This window comes from Acanthopagrus latus, chromosome 10, assembly GCF_904848185.1.
Source record: "Acanthopagrus latus isolate v.2019 chromosome 10, fAcaLat1.1, whole genome shotgun sequence".
NCBI lineage: Eukaryota > Metazoa > Chordata > Actinopteri > Spariformes > Sparidae > Acanthopagrus > Acanthopagrus latus.
Window position 1 is genome coordinate 5699966 of NC_051048.1, and position 13997 is coordinate 5713962.

The 13997-nt window shown below is 39.0% G+C and overlaps 4 protein-coding genes across 8 annotated transcripts in view; 2 read left to right on the forward strand and 2 right to left on the reverse strand.

Moving 5' to 3' along the window:
• LOC119027187 (C-type mannose receptor 2) overlaps window positions 1-13948 on the forward strand; it is a 40044-nt gene extending 26096 nt beyond the window's left edge. The window contains exons 2-10 of one of the 2 annotated variants that reach the window (XM_037112145.1): window positions 5138-5184; window positions 5302-5338; window positions 5468-5506; window positions 9800-10177; window positions 10325-10663; window positions 11081-11134; window positions 12092-12180; window positions 12280-12367; window positions 12532-13948. In XM_037112145.1, the coding sequence (XP_036968040.1) occupies window positions 5138-5184; window positions 5302-5338; window positions 5468-5506; window positions 9800-10177; window positions 10325-10663; window positions 11081-11134; window positions 12092-12180; window positions 12280-12367; window positions 12532-12569 (1109 nt within the window). In that variant the 3' untranslated portion in view covers window positions 12570-13948. Of the gene's footprint in view, window positions 1-3925; window positions 5339-5467; window positions 5507-9799; window positions 10178-10324; window positions 10664-11080; window positions 11135-12091; window positions 12181-12279; window positions 12380-12531 lie in introns of those variants that run through there. The other variant, XM_037112146.1, reaches the window with a different exon arrangement.
• Window positions 1-13997, forward strand: part of LOC119027173 (macrophage mannose receptor 1-like) — a 62373-nt gene that overhangs the window by 26600 nt on the left and 21776 nt on the right. For 2 of the 4 annotated variants that reach the window (XM_037112118.1, XM_037112123.1), the window contains one exon: window positions 3800-3917. The exons of 1 other annotated variant lie outside the window; for it this stretch is intronic. The gene's annotated coding sequence lies outside the window, so the exon portion shown is untranslated. Of the gene's footprint in view, window positions 1-3026; window positions 3918-13997 lie in introns of those variants that run through there. One more of the 4 variants, XM_037112120.1, reaches the window with a different exon arrangement.
• Window positions 6-2831, reverse strand: LOC119027195 (GTPase IMAP family member 4-like; the record flags this gene model as incomplete). The annotated part of the gene is made up of 2 exons (XM_037112163.1): window positions 2582-2831; window positions 6-844 (listed from the first exon to the last, which is right to left on the reverse strand). Coding segments are annotated over exons 1-2 (882 nt in total), but the record flags the coding sequence as incomplete, so codon positions are not given.
• LOC119027710 (GTPase IMAP family member 4-like) lies at window positions 5575-8498 on the reverse strand. The gene is made up of 3 exons (XM_037113138.1): window positions 8034-8498; window positions 6705-7708; window positions 5575-5595 (listed from the first exon to the last, which is right to left on the reverse strand). The coding sequence occupies exons 1-3, from the start codon at window positions 8074-8076 to the stop codon at window positions 5575-5577; spliced, it is 1068 nt and encodes a 355-aa protein (XP_036969033.1). The 5' UTR covers window positions 8077-8498.

Genomic DNA, 13997 nt, shown 5'->3' on the forward strand with positions numbered 1-13997 from the left:
TTCTTTCTCTCCCTCTTTCTCTCTGCTTCTCTCTCCTCCCTCTCCCTCCTCCTCTCCTCCTCTCTCTCTTTCCTCTCCCTCTCTCTCTCAGCCTTGTGTTGCTTTTGCATTTTCTTAATGTCTTTTTCTTGTTCTTTCAGAAGTTCCTTCGCCAGTTCCTCTCTCTCTTTTTGTATTTTTTCTTCTTCTGCTCTCAGGATGCGTTGTTTTTCCTCTTCCATTTCCCTCTCGGCCTTTTGGAACATCTCGTTGGTGTAGTGGCTTCCTCCGTTCCTCTGCGCTACATCTCTGATCTTCCGGAGCAGCTCATTGACCTGTGAGCGATCCTTCTTCTCCTTATTGTTGAAGACGTGGTACTGGTTGTTACATCTGGCCACAAGTTCTTGAAGGTCGGTGTCGTCATCTATGAATTTCTCGATGGTCGTTTCTTCAAGATCATCACCACGAGTAAAGAGAACCATGCTGTATCTGTCTGCATCCTGGCCAAATATTTCTTGAATCTTTTGCACCGTCTGCTTTTCCTCTGCAGTGAATCTGCCCACACCAATGACCACCAGAAACACATGGGGTCCAGGAGCAGCCAAAAGAATGCACTCGCTCACTTCTTTAGCTGTTTTAGTCTCATCAAACCTGTTGTCAAACAGGCCCGGAGTGTCAATGACAGCAATCTGTTGCCCATCTATCACACATTCATGCTTGAAACAGTCAACAGTCACAGACTTAGACGTGCACTTTGATTCAAAGCCCTTTCGTCCCAGGATGGTGTTTCCAGAAGCACTCTTCCCAGCTCCAGTCTTCCCCACCATCACTATCCTCAGCTGCTTGTTATTTGTGATGATCTGTCCTGTGTAGAACAATGTGTGACACTGAATCAGACATCAGGTTGCACAGACATTAACCTTCATGTGATGTATGCAAAGATGGGAAAAGTAGAAACATTGGGAGAAGCAAAATCTAGGGCTGGGCAATATGGCCTAAAAATTAAATCTCCGATTTTCTCACACCAAATTTGATTCACTGAAATACTGATTTTTTTTTTTTCTTCTCTAAAATAAACTTCAAACGACAAAAAAATTAAGCATTGCATTTATTTTAATGCTTTTATTTTAAACAAATTTGCTGCCATTGTCAACATTGCACCTCCGATCTCACATGAAAAAAAGAAAGAAAAGTGCATCCTTTTGAAAAGAATTTGTCCTTTTTGATAAAATGCTTTTGTATATCTAAATGGTAAGCCTTTCTATTACAGTCTGCCAATTATCGGGCATTTACCTGGTAAATTCATGGTAACACAAAAGTGTTACTAGGTAATTCTCAATAGCAATAAGAAAGTAAATACAATAACACATTTTTGTTACCATATATTTACTGGGCAAATAACTAGGACTGTAGTTACCTGTGTATTACCAGCAATAATTACCCGATAATACACTTTGATTTACCATATAATTACCAGGTAAATGCCCCGTATTTCGGCCATAGTTTCATTGTATTTACCTTAGTAATTACCCAATAATACACTATAATTTACCATATAGTTACCAGGTGAATGCCCTGTATTTTGGCCATAGTTTCATTGTATTTGCTTTCTTGTGTTACCATGAATTTACCAGGTAAACACCTGGTAATTAGGGGGCTATAAAAGAAAGGCTTACCACATAAATTTAACATTCCTGATTGCTTGCTATTATAAAAACAGATCAGTTTCCATATTGGTATTGATAAAGTGTTATCATAACTTTCATTAAATACTTTAATTTGCAAAAGGTGCTTTTTGTTTACAAACATATCCCTGAAGATATGTAAACTAAATTAAACATCTGCATGCATTGCATTGTAAACATGACACGATAGATGTACAGGACATGAGGTGTGTGCTCGATGTCTTTTTAACACATTTTTGACCAGGAAGCCGAGCCTGTCTGCTTCCTCTGGCTTGAGACATTGTGCCTTGTTGAGGTTTCATAACACAAAACTGGATCAAACATTTTCAGCATGTGGATGAACCTCCGGCTGTTCCACTGTCTGAACATACGGGCAGCATGTCTTTAACGATATGTACCGTGACTGCATCTGTAACAGCTGTCCACCGGGATCCTTTATTGTCATACGGGACACAATGATTAAATCATTCTGCTAATGTTGACAGCTTTATAGCGGGTGTTTTGTAGGGTTGTCGCAGATCTTGTGCATCTCCTAAACAACAAGTGTCCCACTGTGATACATGCATCTGTTTGAGAGGCAGAAATGAATGTGTTGGTCTGCTGCCTTTAGTTGCAACAGCCTTTAAACAAACTTTACAGCCCACCGTGGTTTGTGCGAGTGGAGCAATTTGTTTTTTCTTTTTAAATCCTCCTAAACCACAAACTCGAAATATTACCGATTTATCGCCCAGCCTTTGCAGAATTATTGGAAAATATTTTAATCAAATAAACCATTGAACATTTTTAGAGTGCTCATTTAGGACCCTGTCTATAAAAGAATAACTCTACAGGAGCTGTACATTATAGGTCCAAAACACGTTATTCAACCATTAAATCACCCTAAAATTATAGCATAGCAAAACATGGACATGACTTACCGGGGTTGTAGGTCATGTTTGGGTAATAAAACTGTCCGGCCATGTTTGGGTCAAAGAGCACAGAGCAGATTCCGCAGTTTAAATGAAGAAGCAGAGTTCTGAATGTCTGCAAGAAACTGCAGATGGTTTAAATATTCACCAAACACCACATCCAGTTACAGCTGCACTGGTCTGTTATTGAAAATGGGACTCAAGCTCCGTGAGGAGGAGATAAGCTCTGAACCCACCGAACCCTGTTTTAGGATAAAGACGCCCCCTGTAGAAAAAAAAAAAAAAGGTGGTGCTTTAACTCTGCTCACCCCTCCCTCCACCATTTACAGGAAGTAGCAGCAGTTCTTTCCAACCTCACATAATACTGCTGGCTGTTCCCTCTGTCAAATGAAACTGGAACAACATTATTTAATGTATCCAGGTTGAGTTTTTTCAGGGTTCTCAACAGTTTTTAAGCTGCAATGATTTCATGTATTCTTTTTAACATATTTACCACAATGCTTTCAAGTGTTTACTAATGACATGTATAGTTTTGCTGCTAGGACTCGTCATATATTTTGATATAAGCCACAAAGGATGTAGAAGTCCCCCCATTATATCAACAAATCACTCATCACTCATAGCTCAACTTTTTTTTGGTAACAAACATTTTCTTTAAGTGATTAAATAAAAGATATTTTTAACCCTTGGAAAAAACATCCAATATTAAATCCTTAACTTATATTGTATGGAATGTATAATCCAATTCAAATGTATTCAGAGGTTTCATAAACTGGGTTTCAAATTCATTAGCCTTTTCATGGCTTTTATTTAAAGGACAGCTTACAGAGATGACCGAGAATGAGAAGGGGGATGACAGGCAGCACAGCATGGACACATCGTCAGTACACGAGGCACATGTTGTACCAGCTGAGCTACTGGAACGCCTCTGATAACTCCACATTAATAACCCCACTCACCCCTCCCTCCCCCGCTCACAAGAAATGGTTGGAATGTCATGTGGTCGTATAAATAGAACATTGTGTTTAGTACACCATTTGTGTATTAGTGTACATTAATGTGGGAAATTGGTGGAGTTACCCTTATAGGCTCCACATACTATATCCATGAGTACATCCTCATCAATCACCCGAGGAGGAGCTGGACTGAAGCTTAAAGCTACATGGCTAGCTTTTAGACGTGGCTGACATGGCTAAAGACTTTCCCCCCGTTTGTTTCTCCACATAGACGGTGGCTCTGATCAGTATGTGCTGGTAACCGAGCAGAAGAGTTGGTTTGATTCTCAGAGCTCCTGCAGGCAGCACCACACAGATCTGCTGTAGATGTTTCTCCCAGCTCTTTAACGGTAAAACATACAGGTTTAGTTGCTTAATTTGACATTAAATCAGTGTGATAACAGATATGGCTTGAACACGTTACAGCATTACAAGAAACTCAGCCTCTATGTGGGGTTACTAGTCCTGTAGTGTTAGCTAACGTTAGCAATGATACCTTCAACTGTTGTTAGCTGCTGATGCTAACTTTAGCTGTAACTTACTCACCCTAACTCTTCGTTTTTATCAAAAGAAGAAAGTTTGATGTAGGTAGGATCATCCTGACATAGGCTGAAGCACAAATGCTCATCTATGAAATAGATTCTGATGAAATCAATATTTCTGTAAATTCTTTAATTCTCTCATTAACTGTGAAAAGGGAGGGAGTTGTCAGACAAGACAAACAAACAGCCCACCTGGTCTCTTCAAAACAAAGTTGGAGTTTTGACTCCAGACGCTCAGACAAACATTAACCTACAGTAACCAAATGTCCTGTCCAGACAACATGTACACATTGAAGTGGTCTGCTGCAAACCAAAATGTGTGAAGGGACGTCTCTACACACACACACACACACACACACACACACACACACACACACACACACACACACACACACAAAATGAACGCCGACCCGGAGAGCTCAAAGAAAAACACACAAATAGACAGAACAAAAGAAAATAAAAAGAAAGAATACATGTGCAGTATTGACAAAACTCAACTAAATTTAGAAAACAGAACAATATGCAGAAATGCACAGACGATATGTGATATTTGCAGAGTTTCTGTATTTGGTTGTGTTTTCTGTATTTGCGACACATTTCTTTATTTGATTTGATTTAGAGTTTTCCAAATTTTGTGTTTCTGTCAAATTTGCAGTCACAGAGCTGACTTTATAACTTAATGAGTCAGGAACCATGGCACCAACAGTGTTCATCACTTTAAATTTTTCCTCTGGAAACAGTTTCCATTGTCGTCTGTGCTACTTGCAGCTTTCATGTGTTTGGTTGTGTTTTGTAAAAGCTGCCAAAGCTTTTAAACCGGTGAAGATGTTTCCTTAATTTACTTGTGTTTGGTTTATTTGCATGTGTTGTATTAAGCTCCAGGGTGTTGAGCGTCTGTATAAATACGCTCACTTTGCACAAACATCTCCACTTCAGATGTCTAGAACTCCACAGTGGTTCTCACTAAGATGGAAATGCACAAAAAACTAAAACACACGACCACTTACTTCTGGTCACGAACCATTTAGTATCCAAACTCCACGAGGAAAGGAGACGTTGGAGACAAAGACAGGAGGTAAGACAGCATCCACAATAAGTGACACACCATTTTGTGCACTTGTACTTGTTAATTACAGATTTTAATTTTTCAGTATTAATTCACGAATGTGGATAAAATCTCTCATTATTGCAGATCATGGAGGAAAGTTTGAAGAAGCTGCTTCTCTTTGGTTTGTATTTCTTTCTCATCAACTCTCATCAAAACTTAATACAAATGATTCATTCATGATATGCATACAATTGTATTCTCGTCCATGTGTGTTTTTTAGATTCACATTTGGTTTTATTCTGATTCACAGGGACGTTTTTGATCCTTTTGGAGGTCACACACCAGACAGGTAAGAAAATATTTTTTCATATTTGTCTTGGATTTAATTTAAGCTTTTCGAGTGCTGGTGGAAATTATTTAAACATGCTGTTGGCTGATCTTCAAAATATCAGAGATTAAATGAGCAATATGGGGACAACTACTACTCAACATGTTTTACTTAAGTTAAAGCAACATCAATACAGTTCTCTATAACAAGTACAAGTCTTGTATTCAAAGTCTCTCTCAAATAAATGCACAAAGTGTTCTCAATAAACTTTATTCATCAGCAATTAAAAGCAATAGAGTACACTATGAAATAATATAATGACATAGCCTCTGAAATTAATGACACACTTTGACTAACAGAAAAAACTAAATAAATAAACTATGTAAGATTCACAAACAGTGATAATATGCATTCAAGTTATCAGATCAGAGTGAGGATATGAAAACAGAATTTGAATCATCAAAAGTAAATAAAAGTCAAAACAAGAAAACTTGACATATACAAATCATTTAACATACCATCGAGCTTGAGTTATGATAATGATTGATCAAGTTCTTTTTTGTGTCGTGCACATAAAGACAACAAAAGTACAGCACTCAAGCAATTTATTACATTTCCTTTCACTGCAAGATTGAAAAAAAGAATTTCACTGGAAGCAAAATATTCTGCCATCTCTCTCTCAAGCTGTATTGGTCAGAACATTTGATTAATTGATTTTTGTTGGGATGTCAAAAGATTTTTTTTTTTTTTGTGTTTACTCATCAACCCATGCTTTAAGTGGCCCTTAAAAAAATTACTACCAGAATTTTAAAGAACAAATAAATGAACCAATTCCCTTTCCAACATCTACGACTCCATCAACTACCTTTCTAGCACCTTCGGCCAGAAGCTGTCCTGCACTTTTCTCCTCAGCCTCCTTTCTAGCCTCCTTTTCATGCTTGGACTTCATCTCTTCTTCTTTTTCTTTCAGTCTTCTTTCATGCTCTCTCTCTATTTCATCCCTTTGTTTTTTAAGCTCCCTCTCCCTCTCTCTCTCTATTTTCTCTTCCTTTTCCTTAATCTCCTTCAGTCTCTGCTCCTCCATCTCCTTTCTCTCCCTCTCCCTCTCCTCTCTCTCTCTCTGTCTCTCTGCTTCTCTCTCCATCACCTCCCTCTGTCTCTCCTCATACATCTGCTTTCTCTCCTTCTCCCTCTCCTCTCTCTCTCTCTGTCTCTCTGCTTCTCTCTCCATCATCTCCCTTCGTCTCTCCTCATTCATCTCCCTTTTCTGTCTCTCCATCTCCTGGCTAACTCTGATTCGCTCTGCTTCTCTCTCTTCCTTCTCCCTCTGTCTCTCCTTATCCATCTCCTCTTTTATTCTGATTCTCTCTGCTTCTCTCTCCTCCTTCTCTCTCTGCCTCTGCTCCTCCATCTCCTGCTTCACCCTCCTCCTCTCTTCTTCTCTCTCTTTCCTCTCCTTCTCTCTCTCAGCCTCGTGTTGCTCTTGCATTTTCTTCATGTTTTTTTCATGTTCTTTCAGAAGTTCCTTCGCCAGTTCCTCTCTCTCTTTTCGTATTTTTTCTTCTTTTGCTTTCAGGATGCGTTGTTTCTCCTCTTCGATTTTCCTCTCGGCCTTTTGGAACATCTCGTTGGTGTAGTGGCTTCCTCCGTTCCTCTGCACTACATCTCTGATCTTCCGGAGCAGCTCATTGACCTGTGAGCGATCCTTCTTCTCCTTATTGTTGAAGACGTGGTACTGGTTGTTACATCTGGCCACAAGTTCTTGAAGGTCGGTGTCGTCATTTATGAATTTCTCGATGGTCGTTTCTTCAAGATCATCACCACGAGTAAAGAGAACCATGCTGTATCTGTCTGCATCCTGGCCAAATATTTCTTGAATCTTTTGCACCGTCTGCTTTTCCTCTGCAGTGAATCTGCCCACACCAATGACCACCAGAAACACATGGGGTCCAGGAGCAGAGAAATGAATGCACTGGCTCACATCTTTGACTGTTTTAATCACCTCAAACCTGTTGTCAAACAGGCCCGGAGTGTCAATGACAGCAATCTGTTGCCCATCTATCACACATTCATGCTTGAAACAGTCAACAGTCACAGACTTAGACGTGCACTTTGATTCAAAGCCCTTTCGTCCCAGGATGGTGTTTCCAGCAGCACTCTTCCCAGCTCCAGTCTTCCCCACCATCACTATCCTCAGCTGCTTGTTATTTGTTATGATCTGTCCTGTGTAGAACAATGTGTGACACTGAATCAGACATCAGGTTGCAAAGACATTGTCTTTTGTGCAATGTATACAAAGATTGAAAGAGTAGAAACATCTGTTCGCTGCTTTTGGAGAAGCAACATCATTGGAAAACATTTTAAACAAATAAACCATGATTGTGTTCCCCAGTGCAGATTTTTAGAGTGCTCATTTACGACCCTGTCTATAAAAGTATAACTCTACAGAAACTGTACATTATAGGTCCAAACAATGTTATTCATATTCAGTGTTATACCATTAAATCACCCTAAAATTATTGCACTTTAAAACATGGACGTGACTTACCCGAGTTGTCAGTCATGTCTGGGTTGTAAGACTTGCTGGCCATGTTTGAGTCAAAGAGCACAGAGAAGATTCTGCAGTTTAAATGAAGAAGCAGAGTTCTGAATGTCTGCAAGAAACTGCAGATGCTTTTATATGTTCACCAGACCACACCCAGTAACAGCTGCACTGCTCTCTTATCAAGATGAAACTGAAACTGAACGTAAGCTCTGAACCCACCGAACCCTGTTATAGGATAAAGACACCCCGTATAGAAAAAACAAGGCGGTGCTTTGGTAGCTCTGCTCACCCCTCCCTCCACCATTTACAGGAAGTAGCAGCAGTTCTTTTCAACCTTACATAATACTGCCGACTGCTCCCTCTGTCAAATGAAACTAGAACAACATGATTTAATGTATCCAGGTTTAGATGTATATGGATGGAGTTTTTTTCAGGGTTCTCAACAACTTTTAAGCTGCAATGATTTCATGTATTCTTTTAACATATTTAACACAACGCCTTTAAGCATATACACATGTCTTGTATAGTTTTGCTGATAGGACTTTTCATATCGCTACTAAATCTCAACTTGTTGTGTGTTTTTTTTAAAAATCTGGATTTAACCTTTAATTGTTTACTGACATCATGTTGAATCATCTTCACATACGCTGCTTTTACAGCATCAGTATGCTTTATTACACCATTAACACCCAAAAACTGTTTTTGGCCCATTTGAGGTTAATTTAGAAAGAAAATGGCCGTGAACTGACACACATGTTGAACAAAATGTATTAGAATTTCAATATTTGTTTTCAAAGTTAAAAAATAAGGTAGTAAAAGAGGTCAGAACACTTCTACAAGTTTAAACCTTGAACATGAACTCTGCTATGTGTTGGACTAGTCAGTGCTTTAGCCGAGTGTTTGGCTGCATTGTGCCAAGAAAACAATAGAGCCCACAGTTCCAGGATTTAACCTGTTTTGCCTTTCCGCCTCAGCTTTACTCTTACAAATATAGCTAATGTTTCACTTCATCAACTTCATTGTCTTTTGATTTATAAGCTCATTCTGAATTTGACGCAGAAGAAAAGCTTACAGAGATGACAGGAAATGGGGATGAGAAGGGGGGTGACATGGGGCACATGTTCTACCAACTGAGCTACTGGAGCGTCCCGTGTTGATACCTTCTCAACAAATACACAAGGAGCTGCTCTGTTAACTCCACAATCATAATGCTACTCAGCCCTCCCTCCCTCGCTTACAAGAAATGGTTGGAATGTCCTGTGGTTGTATAAACAGACCATCCTGTTTAGTATACCATATCCTTATGTGGAAACGAATGGAAAGGCTGATCTGTACACGTGTATCTATTAAGGCTGTCTTTATTTTGCTGTCACGAGAATCACTTCACAGCTGAAAAGATACGTTTTGTGTAAAACTGGACTGTCTCTGCAGTGGACAGACATGAAAGACAGTGGACAGGAGTGCAAATGCTGGACCAGTGTACTGCTTTTCACCCACAATGCAACTGAGCCACTGAGTTATTATCACTGTAGGCAGTTTATCAGATTACATGCAGCTCCTCTGGAGCCATAAAGTAGATTTATGCTACTTTTTTGCCGTAGTACTCCCCAAGTACACACATTAATGTGGGAAACTGGTGGAGCTACCCTTTAAACTTTAAGACTTGAAATGCGATGTCAACCAAAGTGAACATTGTTTTGACTTTTCTGATTATTTTTTCGTACTCTTAAGTCAGCACAGAACCTGTTACCTTCTTATTGTCCATATAGGCTCCACATACTATATCCATGAGTACATCCTCGTCACTCACCTGAGGATGAGCTGGACTGAAGCTCAAAGCTACTGCAGAGAGCAGTACGGTGACCTGGCCACAATATCTGATGTGGAGGTCAACAGCAGGATCGCTGACATGTCTAAAGACTGGCAGGAGCCCTTCTGGATCGGCCTGTATGAAGACGTCAGCAGCTGGAAATGGTCTCTGATGGGTGAACATCACTACACAGGAGTCGTGGAGGACTACAGGCAGTGGCAGGAAGATCAACCGGACAATGCAGGAGCGAACGAGTACTGCGTCTCCATGATGGAAGATGGTTTTTGGAGGGACAACAGCTGCACGTTTGTTAAAATGCCTCTCATTTGTTTTGCAGGTAAACTTTATCTGACATTTGCAGTTTCCTACCAATGTTTTTCTTTCAGTCATGACCTTAACATACCTTGTGCCGACAGGTTTTGAATTTACCGCGGAGACATCGTTTGTAATTCCCCCCCCCCCCCCCGTTTGTTTCCCCACATAGAAGGTGGCTTTGATCAGTATGTGCTGGTAACCGAACAGAAGAGTTGGTTTGAGGCTCAGAGCTACTGCAGGCAGCACCACACAGATCTGGTCAGTGTGAGGAGTCCGGCTGAGAACCAGGAGCTGAGGAGCAGACTGCAGGCTGACCAGGCTGTGCAGGAGGCCTGGATCGGCCTGCACAATGACCCCTGGAGGTGGTCGGATGGCAGCAGCTCCTCATTCAGACAGTGGTGGCCGAACCAGCCCAACAATGAAAACACCTCTCAGTCGTGCGCTACTATGCACAAAGGGAGTTGGGACAACTGGACATGCGACACCAAATTCAGCATTCTCTGCCAAAGTAAGCCCAAATCCTGCACACATTATTTGATATACTAAGGCTGAAACTAACAGCTAAGTTTATTGGTGATTAGTAATCAATTGAAAGCATGTATCCTCAACTGTTTTGGAGAAGAGTCCAATTAAATGCGGCCAGTTTGTCAAAATTTTCTTCAGGTCAAATCATGTTAAGTATGTAAAAACAGAATAAACACACTAAAGCTGTCAAATAATCAGTGGAGTAAAAAGAACAATATTTACCTCAAATACTTTAATAATGTACTTCCACCAGTGGCTGTGAGATAAAACCAAATGCAACGAGTCTTGAAAAACACGCATATACCTGAGAGTGGTGCCATTTAGCTTAAACATTGTTGTTTTGGTTTTTTTCATTTTGCTCACAATGAACCCTTGTCACCATCTCTTTTCTCTCCCACAGACATAACTGAAGTGACTCCAGTGCCTCCAGTTGAACCCACCAACACTGGACAAGGTATATGATCTTGTCTTTTTTAAAGATGTATTGATATGTAAGCTACAGTTTGCATTTATAAGACAACAAGTATTCAGTTTATAAGTAACAAGTACAAATACCTGAAAATGGTAATAGTAAAAATAAGTTAAGTAAAATTCCCCCATTGCACTGCAAAAAGATCCAAGGCATCAGTTAAAGTAGTTTGCTCAAACTCGTATAAAAGACAGAAAGTCTTAGTTTTATCATTTTAGAGGAGCAAAGACCACATCTCAAAGTTCACATCTATTACCATTCCAAAATGTATAAAAACAGGATCAAATAACGCCAAGCTCTCACTTTTGACAAAAATCATCAAGTTGATTTTAAAGGACCTCTCCTTTAAAATTCACCAACCACCAGCATCCTCCTAAACATAGAAAAATAAACAGATTTTTTAATAAATCAATAAATAGATAAATAAAATGGCTCCATATAGCTTGTATGGGGTAAACAGGGAAAGCCCCGAAAAACAGTCAAATAAGAAGTTATATACAAACTTGACAGGCAGGTAATTTTTAGCTTTGCAGCTACAGTGAAGATTTCGGCTTAAAAAAGGGTGTAAACAACTTTTCAAATCAATGTGGGATCTCAGGGCTCGGTCGCTTTAATTAATTGTCGCTTTAAGGATTACACGAAAACTACTGAATGGGTTTTTTTCACCAAACCTGGTTGAAGGAAGGAAGCAAGAATAGACCCCGTTAGCTTTTGGTGCAAATCCGGATGAAGGGACGGTCTCAGGATTTCTTTTCTCACTTTCTTAAACAGTTCAATTTGATGCGGATCCAGGGTTCGTGACTCGTTTAATGATTTTAGTCCAGATGCCTGTTAAAACAATAAGTGGTCTCTAAGTCCATTTGGCAGTGACTTATAATTGATCAGTACATGTTTAACAAATCATAAATAAAGTCCTATAAGAAAATAATGTCATTTTTGCAGCTGTGCTGAGAAGGACTACAGTGAAGATGAAGCTGCAGACCAGCTCCGACCTCAAAGATTTAACCATCAGACACGAAATCTTACAGCAGGTACTGAAAGCAAGTGTTTTCATATTGGGCGCCATTATTATCCCACAGCAGGAAAAACAGCTTACGATGTCTTTTTCTCTTTGTTGTTGTTGTTTGCAGTTGGAAGCAGCTTTTCACTCGCAGGGTTTGACTAACACCAAGCTGATCTGGAGGACTTTAAGACCAGAGTCACAGCCGATGCAGACAGGTAGTGAGAGAGGTTTGTGACTGATGCTTATTTTGTTCTAAATAGATCAGAGCTCAGAAATTACAAGTACAGGCTTGGATAGACTTACAGATGAATGTTAGTGTTGTATGTTTCTCATTTTGCAGTGTTTGACTTTTATCAGCTGCTGTTTCTTTTACCAACAGATTCTTGTGGGGAGAGAATTAAGGAAAACCTCAACTAGGATGGAGGGTGAAGGTTGGAGAAAAGTGATGTTAACAGCAGCTTTCTGTTGTTCCTGTTAGCGCACCATGTGCAGGATGAATTCTGAATCACCTGCAGTGATTTTTTTTGTTTTGTTTTCATTGATTGCCTTTTGTCTTTGTTTGAATTATCTACCTCAAATATATTCCCTGAAATTATAAAAATGAGTGTGAAATATAGTATATGTCAGTATCCTGACAGTATTTATCATAGTAATTATTGATCCTTTTTAGTACATTTACTCAAGTACTCTACTTCTGTACAAGCTTGAGAAACTCACACTTTTCATGAGAAAATCCGCCCTGATTTCAGCTTTATGAAGGTGCATTTGACAGCCAATCTGAGGGTTTTTTGAGTAGTTTATTTAGATGAAGAAGTAGGAGAATTTTCTCAACACATAAAGGAACATTAAATCATTCACTTCATCACAAGCAGTCACATTCAGAGTCGGCAAATTTGGTGATATGTGTTTTTAACTAGACAGGAAGGGCGTGGAAAATTGTAACCTGAAAAGTAACTAGTAAGTAAAGCAGTCAAACAAATGTAGTGGAGTAAAAAGAAAATACAATACAATACAATACAATACAATACAATACGATACAATACGATACAATATGTGGATCTTCACACGTCAAGGTTGAATGTTCATGCACACACGTTTGGTTAATCAAATGAATAAACCAAATTTGAGCCTCGGAGCATGAAAGTCAACGTGAAGGACATCCGGCTGAGATGATCCTCCTTCCTCGAGGATCAAATCAAGAATCAGACGTCTCGTCATCTGAAGCCGAGAACACACATTTAAAATATCCTAAGAAGAATTGACCAGAAAGTACATTTAGATACAATAATGACATTAAATAAGTAGATAGAATATTAATATTTGATAAATTATTTGAGTGAGTTATTAAAGCCAAACGATTTTCTCATCACTGACAGAAGAAAAGAAGCAATCCTGCCCTGTGAAGTTATATATCTTGATAGATTTAACATTTTTATTGCAGTTCTTATGGATTTTAAATCAGATTCTTTTTGTTGTAGCCTTCTCATAGATCAAGAGTTTTGATTGTTTAACTTTATTTATGTTGTTGCTGTTACTGCGTCTGACCTGATCCTGGTTCAGCAGCTGTGTGCTTTTAATATTCTTACTTTTGACAAGTTTATTGGTCTTTTAGTAGTTTATCTTGCTTTTAATAGTTCTATCATGCTTTTTAACTCCAGTTAATGGCTTTGAAGGTTTTTTTACTTTGTGTACTTTTCTGTTTATTTTTATGTTTTTGTTTCTTGTATGTGTGAAGCACTTTGAGCATTTTAAGTATGAAAGGTACGATATGAATAAAATTATTATTATTATTGTTATTATTGGACTTCTCTTAGGCGTTTTTATGATAAATTTTAAATTTAAAAT

Bases quoted from the DNA above. Each gene is read 5' to 3' on its own strand.
- LOC119027710 (XM_037113138.1), bottom strand. From the start codon at position 8,076: ATGGCCAGCAAGTCTTACAACCCAGACATGACTGACAACTCGG. The intron at 7,709-8,033 runs GTAAGTCACGTC...TGTTCTACACAG, and splicing joins AGACATGACTGACAACTCGG to GACAGATCATAACAAATAAC. The intron at 5,596-6,704 runs GCAGAGAGACAG...GATATTTTGAAG, and splicing joins GGGAGATGATGGAGAGAGAA to ATCAGCCAACAGCATGTTTA.